At 41.3% G+C, this 16,125-nt stretch overlaps 1 protein-coding gene across 1 annotated transcript in view; it reads left to right on the top strand.

The window, feature by feature from the left end:
- PEX1 (peroxisomal biogenesis factor 1) overlaps positions 1–16,125 on the top strand; it is a 51,464-nt gene that overhangs the window by 8,368 nt on the left and 26,971 nt on the right. The window contains exons 2-9 of the mRNA XM_004702656.2: positions 2,431–2,574; positions 5,338–5,421; positions 5,603–5,717; positions 6,215–6,951; positions 10,403–10,522; positions 12,519–12,642; positions 12,921–13,030; positions 14,171–14,253. Of these exons, the coding sequence (XP_004702713.1) occupies positions 2,431–2,574; positions 5,338–5,421; positions 5,603–5,717; positions 6,215–6,951; positions 10,403–10,522; positions 12,519–12,642; positions 12,921–13,030; positions 14,171–14,253 (1,517 nt within the window). The remainder of the gene's footprint in view (positions 1–2,430; positions 2,575–5,337; positions 5,422–5,602; positions 5,718–6,214; positions 6,952–10,402; positions 10,523–12,518; positions 12,643–12,920; positions 13,031–14,170; positions 14,254–16,125) is intronic.

Raw genomic sequence — 16,125 nt, 5'->3', positions numbered from 1 at the left:
TACCATTAAAAAAAAAAAAGATTTCTAGCAGCCTCCCCATTTTTGTCCACTAGATGCCAGTAGCACACCCTAGTTATGACCCCAAAAGATGTCTGCAGCCATTGCTAAATGTCCTGGCTGAAGAAAATGACACGTGGGCCACTTCTGAGCCTCTCCAGCTCCTGACGCTGACTGCCACAAGGCAGGGGTCAGATATGCCACCACCCTCCATCCTTCATCCCCCTGTTCAGATGCCCCTCTCTTCCTCCCCTGGCTCCGCCCTCTCCCCCCGCATCCTACTCTTCTGCTAGGTTCTGTCTTTCATTGCAAAGGCCACTGACCACTCACAGGTGTTCCTCCCGATTACGCGGTTTGCTAGGGAAGTTAGCAAACTGTACTTTAAGTGTGAAATACTTAGGATATAGTTGTTCAGGTGGACAGTTTCTTCACTGCCCTACCTGCAGGCAATTTCTCTTTGGTCCTCAGTCTGTGGGCCTTGCCTCTGCCCTGCTTGGCAATGTTACAACGCTCTTTTAGGGCTGCCAGTAGAGGCCCTAAGGCTGCAGTTCTCAACCGGTGGGGTCGGGACCCCTTTGGGGGCTGAAGGACCCTTTCACAGAGGTCGCCCGATTCCTATCAGTAGCAATTTACAGTTATGAAGTAGCAATGAGAATAATTTTATGGTTACCGGTCACCACCGCATGAGGAACTGTGTTAAAGGGTCGCAGCATTAGGAAGGTTGAGTGGCCTGCAGCCTGTCAGTGACCACTGCACCACTAGGGCTCACTTTGAGTGGTCCGTCAATTGGGTTTACCTAGTGATAGGAGGACCCCTTGTGGCCAAGTGGATTATGTTGCTAACCACAGGTGTGCACTTTGAAACCACCAGAGAAAGATGAGGCTTCTACCCTGGCAAAGATTCTTAGTCCTGAAGGCCACAGGGGCATTTTTGCCCCGCCCCATAGGGTCGCTCTGAGTGGGAAACCGCTGGCTGGTGGTGAGGCTGCTGGGTATTCTGTGCCCGGACTTGCAGAGCGCTCAAACAGGACAAGGTGTGCATCCCACGGAAACAAAGTGAAACCACCGCTCATTTAACATAACTAATCATTTTTAAACAATGAGTTGAATTTGATCTAAATAGATGAACGTAAAAATACATAACTGTCCCAGGATGGTAAGTCTTGGTTGCTATACAGTAAATCTTTTTCTTTAAAAGATTGTGTGCCCCACCAAAAATTGTGTGTGTGAAATTGTGACTATAATTCAAGTACATACCTATGCAAAAAGTTAACTTGCTCATAGGAAAAAGATGAGCAGGAAATAGGTAACATTGTTCTCATGGTTGTCTGTGGGAGAGAATATCCAGTTGTTTTTTTTCTTCTTCTAAGTGTATATGTTTTTCAAGGTTGTTATAATGAGTTTATAATTCTTTTTTACATTAGAGAACATTGTCTTTTAGTTCTTGGCCACAAAGTTACAGCATTCACATAGTTTTTCTTTTATATAATTTGTGCTATATTATAAAATGCTCTGTTTTAACTTTATCATAAATATGTTGTCATAGTTCTGTGACCTTTTGAAATGACCTCTCCAGGAGCTGACTTATAGGAGCGTTCTGGAAGAGTATAAGAGGAGTGATTTGGGGAACCAGGGAGCTGCCTTTTCGCGTGTTCCTTGAAGCACTTTTTGCCCTTTCTCTGTGCGCTTTTATTCTAATAAATACATATGGGGCTTCACGGTTGATCCTGTTGGTATTTCAGAATTTTAAAACTATGTCTTTTTGTTGTTGTTGTTTTTTCTTTTAATCATTTTATTGGGGACTCATACAACTCTTATCACAATCCATACATGCATCCATCGTGTTAAACACATAAACTATGTCTTTTTTAAAGGTCATAAGTCTCCACTTGATTCGTGTTTTACTATACGTATTAGTAAATTTATAGCCCATTCAGTAATTTCTTGGATAGAAAATTAAAACCAACCCAAGATTGCACTATGATAGATAACCCTGCAGAAATAACTTCTGATATGTTCTTTTTCTTTTTCTTTGAATTATTAGTATAGAATATATTCCCAAATAGTTAGACAGTGGGGCCTCAAAAAGTTTGTGGGGGCGGAAACCCATTATCTTTTAGTTCTGTTTTCCCATGAGCTTTTTGGCATCCCCCTGCTGAAGGTTCAAAGAATACATAAGTGAGTTATAAAATGGTTGAATCAATTCATATTGCCATCCAAGGAATGTAAGTTTCACCCACAGTATTGCCAACCTTGGGCATCCGATATGATTGTAACCTTTTAAATGCTATGACAAATGTGGAGAACAAAAACCTATTAACTTCTAAAAGCTTTTTTCTGTATGTTTGGACTTCAATAATAGTTTCTCTTCTTTTGTGAATTTCGGAAAAGTATATAAACCTTTCTCCCCTTTTCTTCTTTCTTAACTGAATAGAACCAAGCGATTGAAGTAGCCTGGGGTCAGCAGCCTGCCTTCTTGAGCTGGGTGGAAGGCAGGCATTTTAGTGACGAAGGTGAAAATGTGGCCGAAATTAACCGACAAGTCGGACAGAAACTTGGCCTTTCCGATGGGGGGCAGGTAAGCATCCGCTGTGAGGAGTGAAGCCCTGCTTGGCTGTGCAGTGTGGCGGGGTGGACCTGGAGCCCACTCCGGCTCTTCCCGCCCCATAGGACAGAGCAGAACCACCCCGTTTGCTTTCCTGAGTTGTAGTCGCGAAGGCCAGCCCCCAGTCCCCCAGATCTTTTCTGCCCCAGAATGGTTCATGGGTTTGAACCACTGAACAGCTCACCGTTTACCCACCAGGGTAATGGAATATAACAGCAGAGATAAAATGACAAGTTAAACGGGTTTATTTTTCAGGAGGTGAGAAGAGCCCTGCCTTATCTATTGCTCTCACCAGTCCAGGACACTCACGCTGGCTGTCCCCTGTCAGGTCACCGTCAGCCAGTCAGCTGTGTACCCAACAACTGTTTCACTGGGATCACTCACTGTCTTTCTGCACGTGTATTCTTCTGTGAATGGCCGTTTGTTTTCTTACTATAGAAATGCATTCCCCTTGTTTTGACACATTTTCTAACTCCCGTGCATATACGCAGAAAGAGGAGGCTGCCTACCACGGTCAAAAAATTCACAGCCTCCGTAAGCTTCTCGGGAGTGACTGTGAGTTTGGAATCACCTCACCAGCAGTGAGCACGGGTCTACTTGATTTTTAACATCTCTTTGACCAAAGAGGGTTGTTAGTGTCCATTTTTGTGTTGTCTACGAACGTAATGTGCTTAGGTTATCAATCCCAAAGTCAAAGGAGTTAAGTCTGGGGTTCTTTTTGGTTTGTTTGTTTTTAATGTTCGCCATTTATTGCTATGCCATTATGTTATATGTGTTTTCGTTTATAATGCAAGTAGGAGAAGTGAGATGTTTCCCTTTCCTGAGTCCTAGCCTTTCACACCCTCCTCCTGCGTGCTGACTGACCATTGGCCTCTCGCTGGGCCTTTAGGGTTCAATACATGAGATCACACAGCTTTTCTGCAATGTTTTTTACACAAAATATGTTGGCGAGTCCTTATGTGCATTACGAAATGTGACTTGAACATCTTGCTCTCGGTATATATCTTTGCACATTTGTTGTGTTTAAATGGAATTAAGTATTTAAAAATTGAATGGCCAGTTCTAGGAGGCTGTATATTTAAAAATTGTATAACTAGGCTTAAATCTGACTCTGCTACTAGTCTCCCACCCCATACACAAGAGTTCTGCAGGTTTTTGACTGATTTTGAACATAGACTGGGTTTGTTCAGACATGTGTTGATAGTAAGCCTGGAATACCAGCACTAACCCTTCGCCTCTCTTACATTTGTGCTTGAATATTATAATTTTGGCCCCAGTGGAACCTTAGCAGCCCCCGAGTTGTCTGACTCTATTGGCCTGTGGAGATGCTGTATTTTGCCCAAGATTTCATCTGTACAGCTCTGCCAGTGTCTATATCTGAATCAGCACTGTAAGCAGCCCTCCAGATATTCATTCCCATTTGTGTCTAAGTGCCCTCTTAGCATATTTCCTACAGACCTTCTGTCCTGGGCCTGGCAAGCCCAGGCCTCCTCAGATGTTGGTGAGCAGGGGCTGCGTGGGGAGTCCTGTTCGAGGAGAGAGTGCAGGCAGCTGTAGGGCAGCTGGCACAGGAGTCAGGGGCAAGCTCTTGTAGGAATTCAGTGAATGCCCAAAAGAGCAGGAGAAAATGACTGCTTAAGCTTTCTGTACACCAAGCATTGAGCCTTTAGGAGCCTTAGATTTTCTTTTTCTAGTCGCCATAATTACCTATTGAAAGGGAAAAAAAGTAAGATGATGAATTCCAGGTTCTTGAGACGTTATATTGATTCCTGTTTCCTTTTGGCCTAATTGCTGTTGTTCATATCTGATGCCCAAGAGCACCCTAGGACTAGTCCCTTGCCTTTCTTAAATTTGTGCTTGAATATTAGAATTTTAGCCCCAGGGGGACCTTAGCAGCCCCCCAGCCCCTGAGTTGTCTGACTATTGGCCTGCGGAGACTCTCTGGGCCTTTCTCCCGATAGAGGTGGTCAGTGTTAGCTCTTACACCTTGAATCTGCAATGAGGGCTCTTTTTTGTTGGTTTTCAGCTGTGTAGGATTTGACCTGCCAATCATTTGCTCTGGTCTCCAACCCAGTATGTTTTCACTTTCGTGGGAGCATCGTGGCTTGAAGTAGGTTACACAACTAATGGTTGAGAAATATCCAGCAATAATAAAGAGAGTGTACACTAGCGTAAGGGACACAAATGGGTGACACGGAGGGTAGGTGCTTAACTGCCAACTGAGAGGCCAGGAGTTCGAACCCACCCCGGACACCTTGGAAGAAAGGCCACAGCCTTGAAAGCCCTCTGCAGCACATGAGTCAAAGCCAACCGGAGGGGCGAGCGGCGTGGCTTTGTTTTGAACTGGATCACACCATGATCTGATGACCCTTTCCATTGCTTCTTAAACGTAGCCTAGTTGAGTTCTTAGACCTTTAGACTTAGTTTTTAGTTTGATGATTCCTGGTCTTTAAAAAACAGAACATGGCAGGATGTGTTTTCCTGTATTCTGTCATTAGTTGTGAAACTCTATTTCTAAATAATGCTGACCTGACTTAGAATAAGTGTCTAATATTTGTTAACTAAAAGTATATCAGTGTTTTTTAATTGTGGTGAGTATATAGTATAATCACCTTTGCCATTTCAACAGTCATAAGAGTATATATGCTTACTTGTTTACCTATAAAGAAAAATTCTTATTCTCTAGCGATATAGACAATCTCTCGAAGGTAGTTTTAATGTTCTAATTTTTTCTAGGTTTTTCTCAAGCCCTGTTCTCATGTGGCGTCTTGTCAGCAAGTTGAGGTGGAGCCCCTCTCTGCAGACGATTGGGAGATACTGGTAAAATGCACTCGGCCCGTTTAAGGTTCAGCTCCTTCCCAGCACGAGGTCTTTCCACTTCTTTTCTCTGTGCTTCGTTGCGTGCTGTGTGTTGGCTTCAGTTGTAAGCGTAATGGAGCTGGCTTTCCGAGGCGTGGAACGGACCAGACAGTGACTGAATCTTCTCGTCTTTGGGTTCTAGGAGCTGCATGCTGCTTCCCTTGAACAGCATCTTCTCGATCAAATCCGCATCGTTTTCCCGAAGGCTGTGTTTCCTGTTTGGGTTGATCAGCAGACTTACATTTTTATCCAGATTGGTAGGTGGTAATGTGATATTTAGGAGTCATGGTTAGTTAGCAGCAGTTCAAACGCTCAGCTGCTGCCTGAAACGTCAGCAGTTCGAACCCCAACCACTCCACGGGGGAACACTGTGACAATTGGCTTCCATAGAGTTGTTGCAGCTTTAGAAACCCTATAGAAACCCTGCCCACTACTGCAGAGTTATTGTGTGGTGGAATCGACCCCAGGGCACAGGGTCTGGTTTTCTTAAACTGTGGGTCATAACCTCCTATGGGCTGTCATAACAGAATGTGAGGGTTTCAAAAAAGTTGGCAACAGTGTAAGGTTTCTGAACATTCAATGACCAAAAATTAATTCAAAATCAAACAAGTAATGAATCCGAGGCTGTGTTGCAAATCTGCTGGGTAAAAAGGGATCACGGTGGAAGTAATTGAAGAAGCCCTGCCCTATACCATAGGACCTTGTCCAAAGCAGGAAGGTAAATGCATACTAATGAGCTTTCTTCCCCACACAGTTGCACTACTGCCACCTGCCACCTATGGAAGGCTGGAAACTGACACCCATCTCCTTATTCAGCCAAAGACACGCCAAGCCAAAGATAGCATGCTTCCAAAAGCAGACGGTTCACAAGGAAGCGTTGAGAATGACGGAAGAGACCAACAACGAATAAGGAGAGAGCTTCAAACCAAACAACTTCCGTCCAGCTCTGTCGGAGTCACCGGGCCTCTGGAGGCAGAGCCAGGGCCCACGATGGACTCATCCTCAGCACCGAGCTTGTGGATGAAGATAGGGAGCCTTTTTTCTTTTGGATCTGAGAAGAAACAAGAGCCATCCTGGGGATGGACTGAAATAAATGCATTCAAAGATATGCAGTCCAAGGTGGTTCCTCTAGACAATATTTTCAGAGTATGTAACTCTCAGCCTCCCAGTGTACGTCACAGGTCACCAGCATCTGCGTTTCACACACACCATGCCGTTCATGTCTTCCCATGGGACCAGGAGTATTTTGAGGAGGAGCCCAGCCTTACCGTGACCTATGGGAAATTAGTTAAGCTACTGTCTCCGAAACAACAACAAAGAAAAACTAAGCAGATGTCAGAACCACCAGATCAAAAACAGACTAGCTCCGACCATGGTCAAGAAGCTGGTAAGACTTGTGTGCTGCAGGTAGTCTGGAATGGACTTGAGGAATTGAAGAATGCCATAAACCATACCAAACACGTAGAAGCTCTCCATCTTGGTAAAGTCTGGGTTAGTGAAAACTTTATCATTAGTGGGAAAATAACTTGCTGTTGCTTCCCCAAATTATGACTTAGAAGAATATTTTCTTTTTTTTCACCCCACCCCACTATTTTCCATATAGTACATTAAAAACTAACTAATAAGAAGCACAGTATTGAATGAACGGTTTTTGAACTCATACTTAATTGTAGGCCTAATGACATGGACCAACTTAGTTCTTATGACGTGGGCCCAACTCAGTGCTGCCCGCGGTGATCACTGAAGATACGGGTGCTGCCGCGAAGTGTGCTAAAGAAATCAGGTGATGTCCAGCTCTCAGCAAGAGCATCTGGAGTCTAAATGAGATGTCAGCCAAGTCCAGCCTTTGTACTGTAAATAATAAAATTTACAACGTCAGAGAAGGGAGTGGTAGATTAGATTTCAGTTCTAAGCGCCCAGTTTGCAGAAGGCTGTGGATGACAGTGAAATCCCCAAATCCATTTGCAAGGGCCCCACTGAATTCAGTCTCCCGGGATGCACTGTGACCATATACCAGGCGTGTGAAAAGCCTTGTTATCGATCAGACAGAGTACATTGGAAAGTGGATTAATGCAGATGTAGAGTTAAAATTTACCTTATCATTTGTTCTCCATTTTGACCCGTTTTAAATTTGTTCTAGTTTTTACTGTCTCTTTTGGGGGAATGGGGGGGACAGCTTAGTTTTTACTATCTTTTCAACTGAGTTCTGTTATATTTTGTTACTTTTTTTAAATCTTTGTGTTTTTGCATATTTTTCTCCATATGAACTAAAGGATAGGTGAGTCTATAGACAATAACTAGATGGATAGTTTCTTGGGGTTATGGCTGGGGAGGTGGGGAAATGGGGAGCTAATAATAATGAGTATGAGGAAGAATAAAATGTTCTAAATTGATTGTAGTAATGATTGCATGATTATGTTTAATATGTTTAGATTATTGAACCCTATGATATATAAATCATATGTCAATGAAGTGGTTAAAATTAAAAGGAAGAACCAGTATCAAAGGGTGCTGGAAGGACATATTGCTGATGACAGGGTGTTGTTTGGGTACACATTGTGTGTTTCTGGCTAAAGAAACTCAGGTACAGGAAAGGTTATACCCTTCTCATTCATTGTAGAAGTCTCGATTTTAGATTTTACGTAATAAAGATATATTCTAGCAAGGTACATATGTACAAGGAAATATAGGGAAACGAACAAGAGCATATTGTGTACTTTCTAGGTACGCTTGCACTATGATGATTTATTTTTCTTTTGGTTCAGTTACTGAATTAATGAATATATATATATGCTAGTTGTGTGTGTGCTCATTAAACAAACATCTTTATTTGAAAAGGGGAGGACCAGCCCTCCCTTCCCCCACAGTCTGGACAGACTTGCCTGCGGGCTTGACTGGGTCGTGCAGACTGCTGTCACACAAGAAAGCAGAAGCCCCAGTTATATATAGTTTGACCCCAAGAGAATTTTTTTCTGACAGTGATAGCTAGAGCTAGCTCTTACATAGCACATGCTATGATTAGGTATTATTCTAATCACATTACCCACTTTAACTCCTTTAATCGTCCATAGCAACCTCATGAAGTAAGTACAATTATTATCTCTTGTAGATGAGGACGTTGAGGTTCACAGAGAGCAGAATTACTTACTACAAGTCACACTCCTAGGAAATGGTAGAACTGAATTCAAACTCCCTGGCTGACTGACCTCTGAGTTCATGCTTAGCATGGACTAACCTCCAAGGCCTCACATCTGTGCCTACAGAAATGCATTCCCAAGTCTTGAAGCAGAGGAAAGCTGGTTACATCCTGAGGAAAATGCCCAGTGTAGGAGCGTCTGACAACGTAAGGTGACTGTCCTGCCTGTGAAGTCATCTGGGTCAGAGAACATCCAGGATCTGGTGACAGGCTGCTCTCGGCTCTTTGGCTTTTGTTTGACTGGGAGAAGAAGGGGAGCGGCTAGTGTTGTATCACAGGGTCCTGACCTCAGATGTGAATATTATATGTGGAATGAATCACAAGCACCATTTGCCTGAGCCCAGTTCTGAACCACAGGGAAGAGGGGAAGAAACTGCTAGGAAAGGGAAGAGAAGCAGTATAGAAAAGGAGTGTCATTGGTCGATCTCTTACCTGTGACTTTTATACAGATACTTGACAGAGCTCTAATCTCGTGACTTGAATTATTTCCTTAAAGCTCCAGACCATTCATTGCCTTATTATTTTCTGTTAGCTCTGAACACATGCAGATTCAAAATGTCTTAATATCAGACATGTCATGACTTACCTGCTTAGTGGTTATTTGTTGGGCCGTGGTCCACAAGGTTGGCAGTTAGAAACCACCAGCAGCTCCTTGGGAGAAAGATGGGGCTTTCTCCTCCCTTAAACAGTTACAGTCTTGGAAACCCACAGTTCTACCATGTCCTCCAGGGTCACAATAAGCCATGTTGACTTCATACCAGTGGGTTTGGTCTAGTGCTTGGGTGGTGGTTTTTGGAGCCATTCGGCAGCAATGCCCTTTACTTGAAATTGGGTGTGAGGGCGAGATAAAGAACTGATACAGTCCTGGGAACTGGATAAGACAGCGGTGAGGACCATGCATGCCCCTTGGATGTTAAAGGTCTGAGAACCACAAGCAGTGAGAGGGCAGTAGGAGCAATCAGGTGTTCAAATAGGCTTGACTTGATAGGTAAAAATTGACTACTTGCAAGTTACAACCTGATAATATTAATTTGTTACCCTGTGAAGCAAGGTGCTTCTTCTTTTTTAAAACAAGAAATTTGATTGATGAATTGCTAAATCAAGATAGGCACCTTATCACCACGATCTAAGTTTAGAACCTTTTCATCAAGGAAGGTGAGAAACTTACCCTTGGCCTTTTAGATGAAGTTTCTCTCTGGATTTAATGACGTAACGGGGCCTGTGGCAGATTGTACAGAGCCCATGGGCGTGGTGGGTTATGAGGTGGGCTGGTAACCACAGGGTCAACACTTAGAATCCACACGCTGCTCCGTGGGCTTTGTGCTCCCCTAAAGATCCACAGCCTCACATCCTAGGGACCAGGCGGCTGTGGGTTTTATTAGCTTTTTCACTGGTTCTCAACTTCCACAAACGAAGATTGCTAAAGATGGCAAATTTGCATTGAATCTGAATGTAATTGTGCTTCAGTTAAAAAGATGGTCATTGTGGATGAATCAAGTACATCCATTTAAAGCTCTTATTCTAAAGAAGATGTAAAGAAAAAAAGACATGTACAGAAGATAAAGTGTTTGTTGTGTAACAATACTTGATGATCCGACTGGTGAATCATTGTGACAGCATTTATAATTTCATTAGAATTCAAAGAAGTTAACGTCACCATTTATGCTGTGGACCCTTTTAATCAAGCTTTTTTTTAAAAATCAAGCTTTGAACATATTTATATTTCTGTTTATTTTTGAATTTCAGATTCCAGATGACCTGAGAAAGAGACTAAATATAGAAATGCATGCAGTAGTCAGAATCACTTCAGTGGGGATGATCCCCAAACTGCCGAGATCACTCAGATTACAACCTAGAGAGAACTTAGTGAGTTCACATTTTGTGTTATATTGAAATTCTTTGACATGTAAAATTTCTAAAATAGCTTTAGCTAAGTTATAAGAATGTTGTGCTCTTTTGCTAGAAGGGCAAAGAGGTCTTGAACAAGAGATACACATTATTTGTATTGTGCTGATGCAAACATGGATACTATTGGCTTTTAAAGAGTTGATAGTTTTACCACAAGCAGGTAATTAAAATTTCCTCCTCATCTTCCAATATTAATATTATAGCCTAACAGCTTATAAGCTGTTTTGTTTTCTATTTAGCAAATCTTTTTAAAACTAATATGGTCAGGAAATGTGGGGTATTGAACTTGATTAAAAGTTATTTTAAGAGAGTGTTCTCCTAAGGATCATGTTGGGGTGACTAGTTCCTCGAGTATTATAATAGAGGAGAATTGCCATATTACGTGTTCAAAAACTTCCAAACATCATAGATTCTTTCTCTGATCCTTCAGATGGTTCTTTTAGCTCCTCAGGGTCAGGGTGTGCGTTAGATCATGGAAAACCCAATTTAACAGAACAGAGCAAGGAGCTCCTGCACGGGACTGAAAAGGAGGAAATGCAAAGACTAAGTGTTACTTCTTAACATCAAGTATCTGAGCACTGGTGGCACAGTGGTTTAAAGTGTTGTTTTTGACTCTTTGGGTATTGATTCAGGTATTTTCCCAAGGTTAAGAGCCCTGCATAAGAAAACAGTTAACCACTGGTTGTTAGATTTTTCCCTTCCATCAGTGATGGGTTATTATCACACCACCCTTTCCTACTCTGGTGCCCATGTTCTGGGGGAAAGCAAATGCTAGAAGCCTTACGGCTTTTGCCAGGTGTCTGAGCTGTGATTCTATCACCTGGGACATGGGAGTGTTTGATTCTGCAGCAATTTAAGTTCCTTTCTGGTTTTGAACGTCTTCAGATTTTCATTTGAGGATGTCCTGGTTCTGGTGGCACTGTGGGTTAAGCGTTGGGTTGCTAACTGGAAGGTCTGGGCTGAGAGAAAGCTGGGGCAGCCTGCTTCTGCAAAGGTTCACCACCTCGGAAGCAGTGGATTTGGGGGCTCTGCAGGGGATAGATCTTTGCCCCATTGCCACAGATACCCGAAGCAGCCACTGCTGGTTTCTGTGATTTTAAGAAGGGGTGTGATACTTGTTTGTTCGTTTGGGCCACTTTGGGGAGTGATTGTTTCTGAATTGAGCTTAAGTAGTAGAGCTAAGCTTGATTCTGGAAGAAGAAAGATAAAGAAATGGACCATTTTCAAAAATGGCAAGATAAAGGTTTATTTTCCTGTGCAGATATTAACCAACCTTATCAACTTTTCATTATTCCCATTTTTGCTTTTAAGTGGGTTTTAATGATCTTGATAAGGTTAATTGAAAAGGGTTTTTTTTTTTAAGTTTTAATAACAAAAAAAGTTTTAATAATTAGCAATGTTTTATTCAGAATTTCTTTGTTATTGTAATAAAAAAAATACGTGTAACAAAACATTAGTCATCTTAACCATCATTTAATGATTAATTAAATTTACCACCGGTATCTGTTTCCAGTTTTTTCCCCCATAACTTTAATGAAAACCTCAATACCCTTAATTAATAATTTCCCATTGCTCCCTCCCACCTACCCCTGCTAGTCATTCATAATGTTGGCCTCTGTGCATCGTTTCTTTCCTGTAAGTTCAATCATACAATATGGTGTGTGACTTATTTCAATCAGCATAATGCTTTCCAGGATCCTATATATCTTTGCGTTGATCAGAACATCATTTCTCATTAGGACAGAATGATATTTCGTTGTATATAGCCCACATTTTGTTTATCCATTTTTTGATGGACACTTGAGTTGTTTCCCCATTTGGATTGTTGTGAACAGTGCTGCAATGGATGCTAGTGTACAAGTAGGTGTTTGAGGCTCTGCTTGCAAATAAGGAAATTAAGGTTAAGACCAGGTTTCAGGGTAATGTATTCCCACTCTCTGCTTTTCTCTGCCAGCCTGAAGATGTGAGTGAAGAAGACGTAAAGACTGTGTTCCAGTCATGGCTCCAGCAGTGTACTGCAACCACACGTCCTTTGATAATATCGGAGGAAGAAGATATAAAGCTGGAAATTAATAATGGTGGGTAACTCGTCATTTTTGCTCTTAAAATTGTCATAATACTTTTATTTATTTATTTTTAGTCTTAATACTTTATTAAAACTAGTTTTACAAGTTATGACAGCTATGAACAATGAAATAGTAATGATAATTAAAGTTGATTTTATGCATTGAAGAAAGGACATAGTTGATGCTGCCTTTACTTACATTGAAGGTAATTTGATACTTAGAATTCTGAATTGTTTTATTCTTTAAGTTCAGTGCTAATTCTGCATTACAACTTTTTTTTTCCCCAATAGAGCTGAAGGAGTTTTCTCTGAAAATGGTCCATTCATGGGAAAATGAAAAAGATAAAACAAGAGATGTTTTTTTGCTGAGTACCAACCTACTGCAGAAGACCACTACACAAGTAATTATATATTTCTAATTATATATTTATAGTATATGTTATTGATAATTGAGTATGAATTTATCTCTAAGACTTTATATCCTCAAGTTTATTAGAAACCCAAAGAATAATAAAATTTAAAGTATTTTATTCTATAATCTGCTTTAAATTAGAGCAATTACTGGCTTATCTGAAACTTAAACCAATGCCTCAGCACAATAAGCCACAAAAATAGAGCTGATTATTTTCTCTTGCAAATGGATCTTGAGTTACTCTTTTCTTATTCATGAAACAAAGGAAAACTTAGTTTTAAGGGATTGGTTTTAAGAATTTATATTTTTCCTATAATTTTGCTATACTGCTCGTGTTATTTTGGCAGTTCTGAAAATTCTCAACCAGTATTATTTGGGCAGTTCTTAAAATCGCCATTCTGTGCAAACATTATCAGATCTCTTTCAAAATGTGGTCTTTTGAGGAGCTGATATCAAGGGCTCAAATAGAAAGAAAATGTTTTGAAAATGATGATGGCAGCATATGTATAAATGTGCTTGACACAATGGGTGGATGTACGGATTGTGATAAGAGCTGTATGAGCCCCCAGTAAAATGATTTTTTTAAGATGGTCTTTTTAGATAATTATGTTTTAGTTGAATAGCCACTCAGTTCATTATAGAGTATTGAAAATACTCTAGTAGTTAAGGATTTTAATGTTTTGGAACAGGCATTATTTCGTTACTTTTGGAATATAATTGGAGAAATACCATTCAGAGAAGATGCAAATGTAAGAATTCTGAAAATAATGATTTTGACGTACATCGAGGCTGTCAGTGACTTGCCTCAGAAGCAGGAGGTGTCGTGGCCTCTGGTTCACGTCTCATTGCCACCGTTAGAGGCTGAGGCAGCAGCGAGCAGGAACAGACAGAGCTTAATAGAACTTGTTAAGGCGCGGTATTCTCTTTATGTTAGTCATAGATATTTAAGTCTCGGGAATGAGTAAAGCCTGGTCAAGGCAGTTTTAAGTAATGATCGTACATGTACAGTGTATCTTTTCTTTCTGGTGGAATAAAATTAACGACTCCCAGGTCCGATTCTTTGCATTTGAGGAAAACATGCAGAAGACATAGCTTTTAAAAGTAAAACGATTTCCCCTTGCTACTCTAGGTGCTTCTAGATCCTCTTGTCAAAGAAGAAAACAGTGACGAAGCTGACCTCGCGGTCCCTTGTTTAAAGCTGACTTCATTGGGGTAAGATGGGTTGGCCTAATTAGCATGCTTAAAGATATGCTTTGACATTGTCTCTGGCAGCGTCTGTATGTATAAATCTTAGTTATTAATGCAAATGAATATCGCACTCATGTACTTTAGTTAAGTGCCATCAAGCTAGTGTTCAACTCATAGCAAACCCATGTGACAAGAGAAGAGCCCATGGGGTTTTCTAGGCTATGCATAAGCTTTACATAACTACTGTTTCTCCCACAGCGCCACTGACTGGGTTTGAACTGCCCACCTTTCAGTTAGCAGTCAAGTGCTTAGCCTTAAGCTACCAGGCTTCCTTCATTAATGCATTCAAACCAACTCCATTGCAGGCCCTGTAGGGCAGAGTAGATCTAACCCCTAGGATTTCCAAGGCCATAATTTTTTTTTCCAAGGCTATAATTTTTACGGAGACAAAGTGCCACAGTTTTTCTCCTGCCAAGCCGCTGACGCATTCAAACTACCCACTTTTTTATCAGCCACCAAGTGCCTAACAGCTGCGACACCAGGACTCCTCCTCCTACTGCATTAATAGATACTTTTTCAAGGATTGTGCCTTGGCTTCACACCTGATTAGTGATTTATCTGCTTTTCTCAGCAAAATCTGAAGTGTATTCAGAATTTTATTTTCAGAATTGATTTATGAGATGAAATGTGATTTATGAGAATATGTGAGTGAGACTGTATGGGATTGAATCAAACATCACAATTCTTAGAGCAAATAAAAGTTCAATCTAAAAGTTGAATGTTTAAAAATATTTAAATTGTTATTCCTTTACCATCTTATTAATATAAGAGTTGGGTTGTTTGTGCTTTTCTCAACTTTTTTTTGTTGTTGTTTTTCTCAACTTTTAAAGACAGATAAATGTAAAAAGAACCTATTCTTCATTTCTTTTTCTCTTAAACACAATGAAAATCTAATAAAAAGACTGCATTAGAATTCTTCACTGAGTGGGGCCAGCCCCAATCCCAACTATATGGATAGGTGCCCCTCCCCCCAGAAAAATTCACGTCAGAGGACAGCACTGAAGCTACAATTCAGGGAGAAGGACATGTGTGATCATAGCACACAGGAGCAAATGAAGGGGGAGGAAGAGAGAGTGGAGCACAACCTGGCCCACCAAGCTTTGAGGACAATATTCCCACTCAGAGCAGCCAATGCACAGAGAAGACCATATGGCCGGCCCCACTATGAGACATGACATCCCTCACTGACCCATAACCCTACGGGGTACAACACTGGTGACACAGTGTGGGAATTGCGTCCAATCTGACCCCACCACACTGATGCAAAACACTAAGCATGTGCAACAGAACAGCAAGGGGAGCAGAGCAAGGAAGTCCCAAGGGAATACCAAAAATAGACTTTGGGCCCAGGGTGTGGCACCCCATCAGACTCCACTGGAAAACACTTCTAAAGGTCAACAAATAGACCTTAAACTATTTACAGGGTTTTCTTTTTTTGGTTGTTTTTTTATTGATGTTATTTTTTCTTTTGTTGCTTTGTTTTGCTCTGTCTTGTTTTTGTGCGCATTATTATCTCTGCAGGACTATCTAGATAAGATAGGCGGGATAAACAAGCTGGAGGAGAAAACAACGGGACCAACAGTTGGGGGGATATGGGGGAGAGGGAGGTGGGGGGAAAGGAAGTGGTGTTAACAAACCCAGGAACAAGGGAACAACAAGTGATCCAAATCGGTGGTGAGGAGGGTGTAGGAGGCCTGGTAGGGCTTGGTAAAGGGCAATGTAACTGAAAGGAATTCCTGAAACCCAAATGAAGACTGAGCATGGTAGTGGGACAAGAGGAAAGTAAAAGGAAATAGAGGAAAGAACTAGGAGGCAAAGGGCATTTATAGAGGTCTA

This window comes from Echinops telfairi, unplaced genomic scaffold (assembly GCF_000313985.2).
Source record: "Echinops telfairi isolate 266 unplaced genomic scaffold, ASM31398v2 ScPeMD7_23;HRSCAF=83, whole genome shotgun sequence".
Taxonomy (NCBI): Eukaryota; Metazoa; Chordata; class Mammalia; order Afrosoricida; family Tenrecidae; genus Echinops; species Echinops telfairi.
This window is presented reverse-complemented; position numbering and strand designations above follow the sequence as displayed.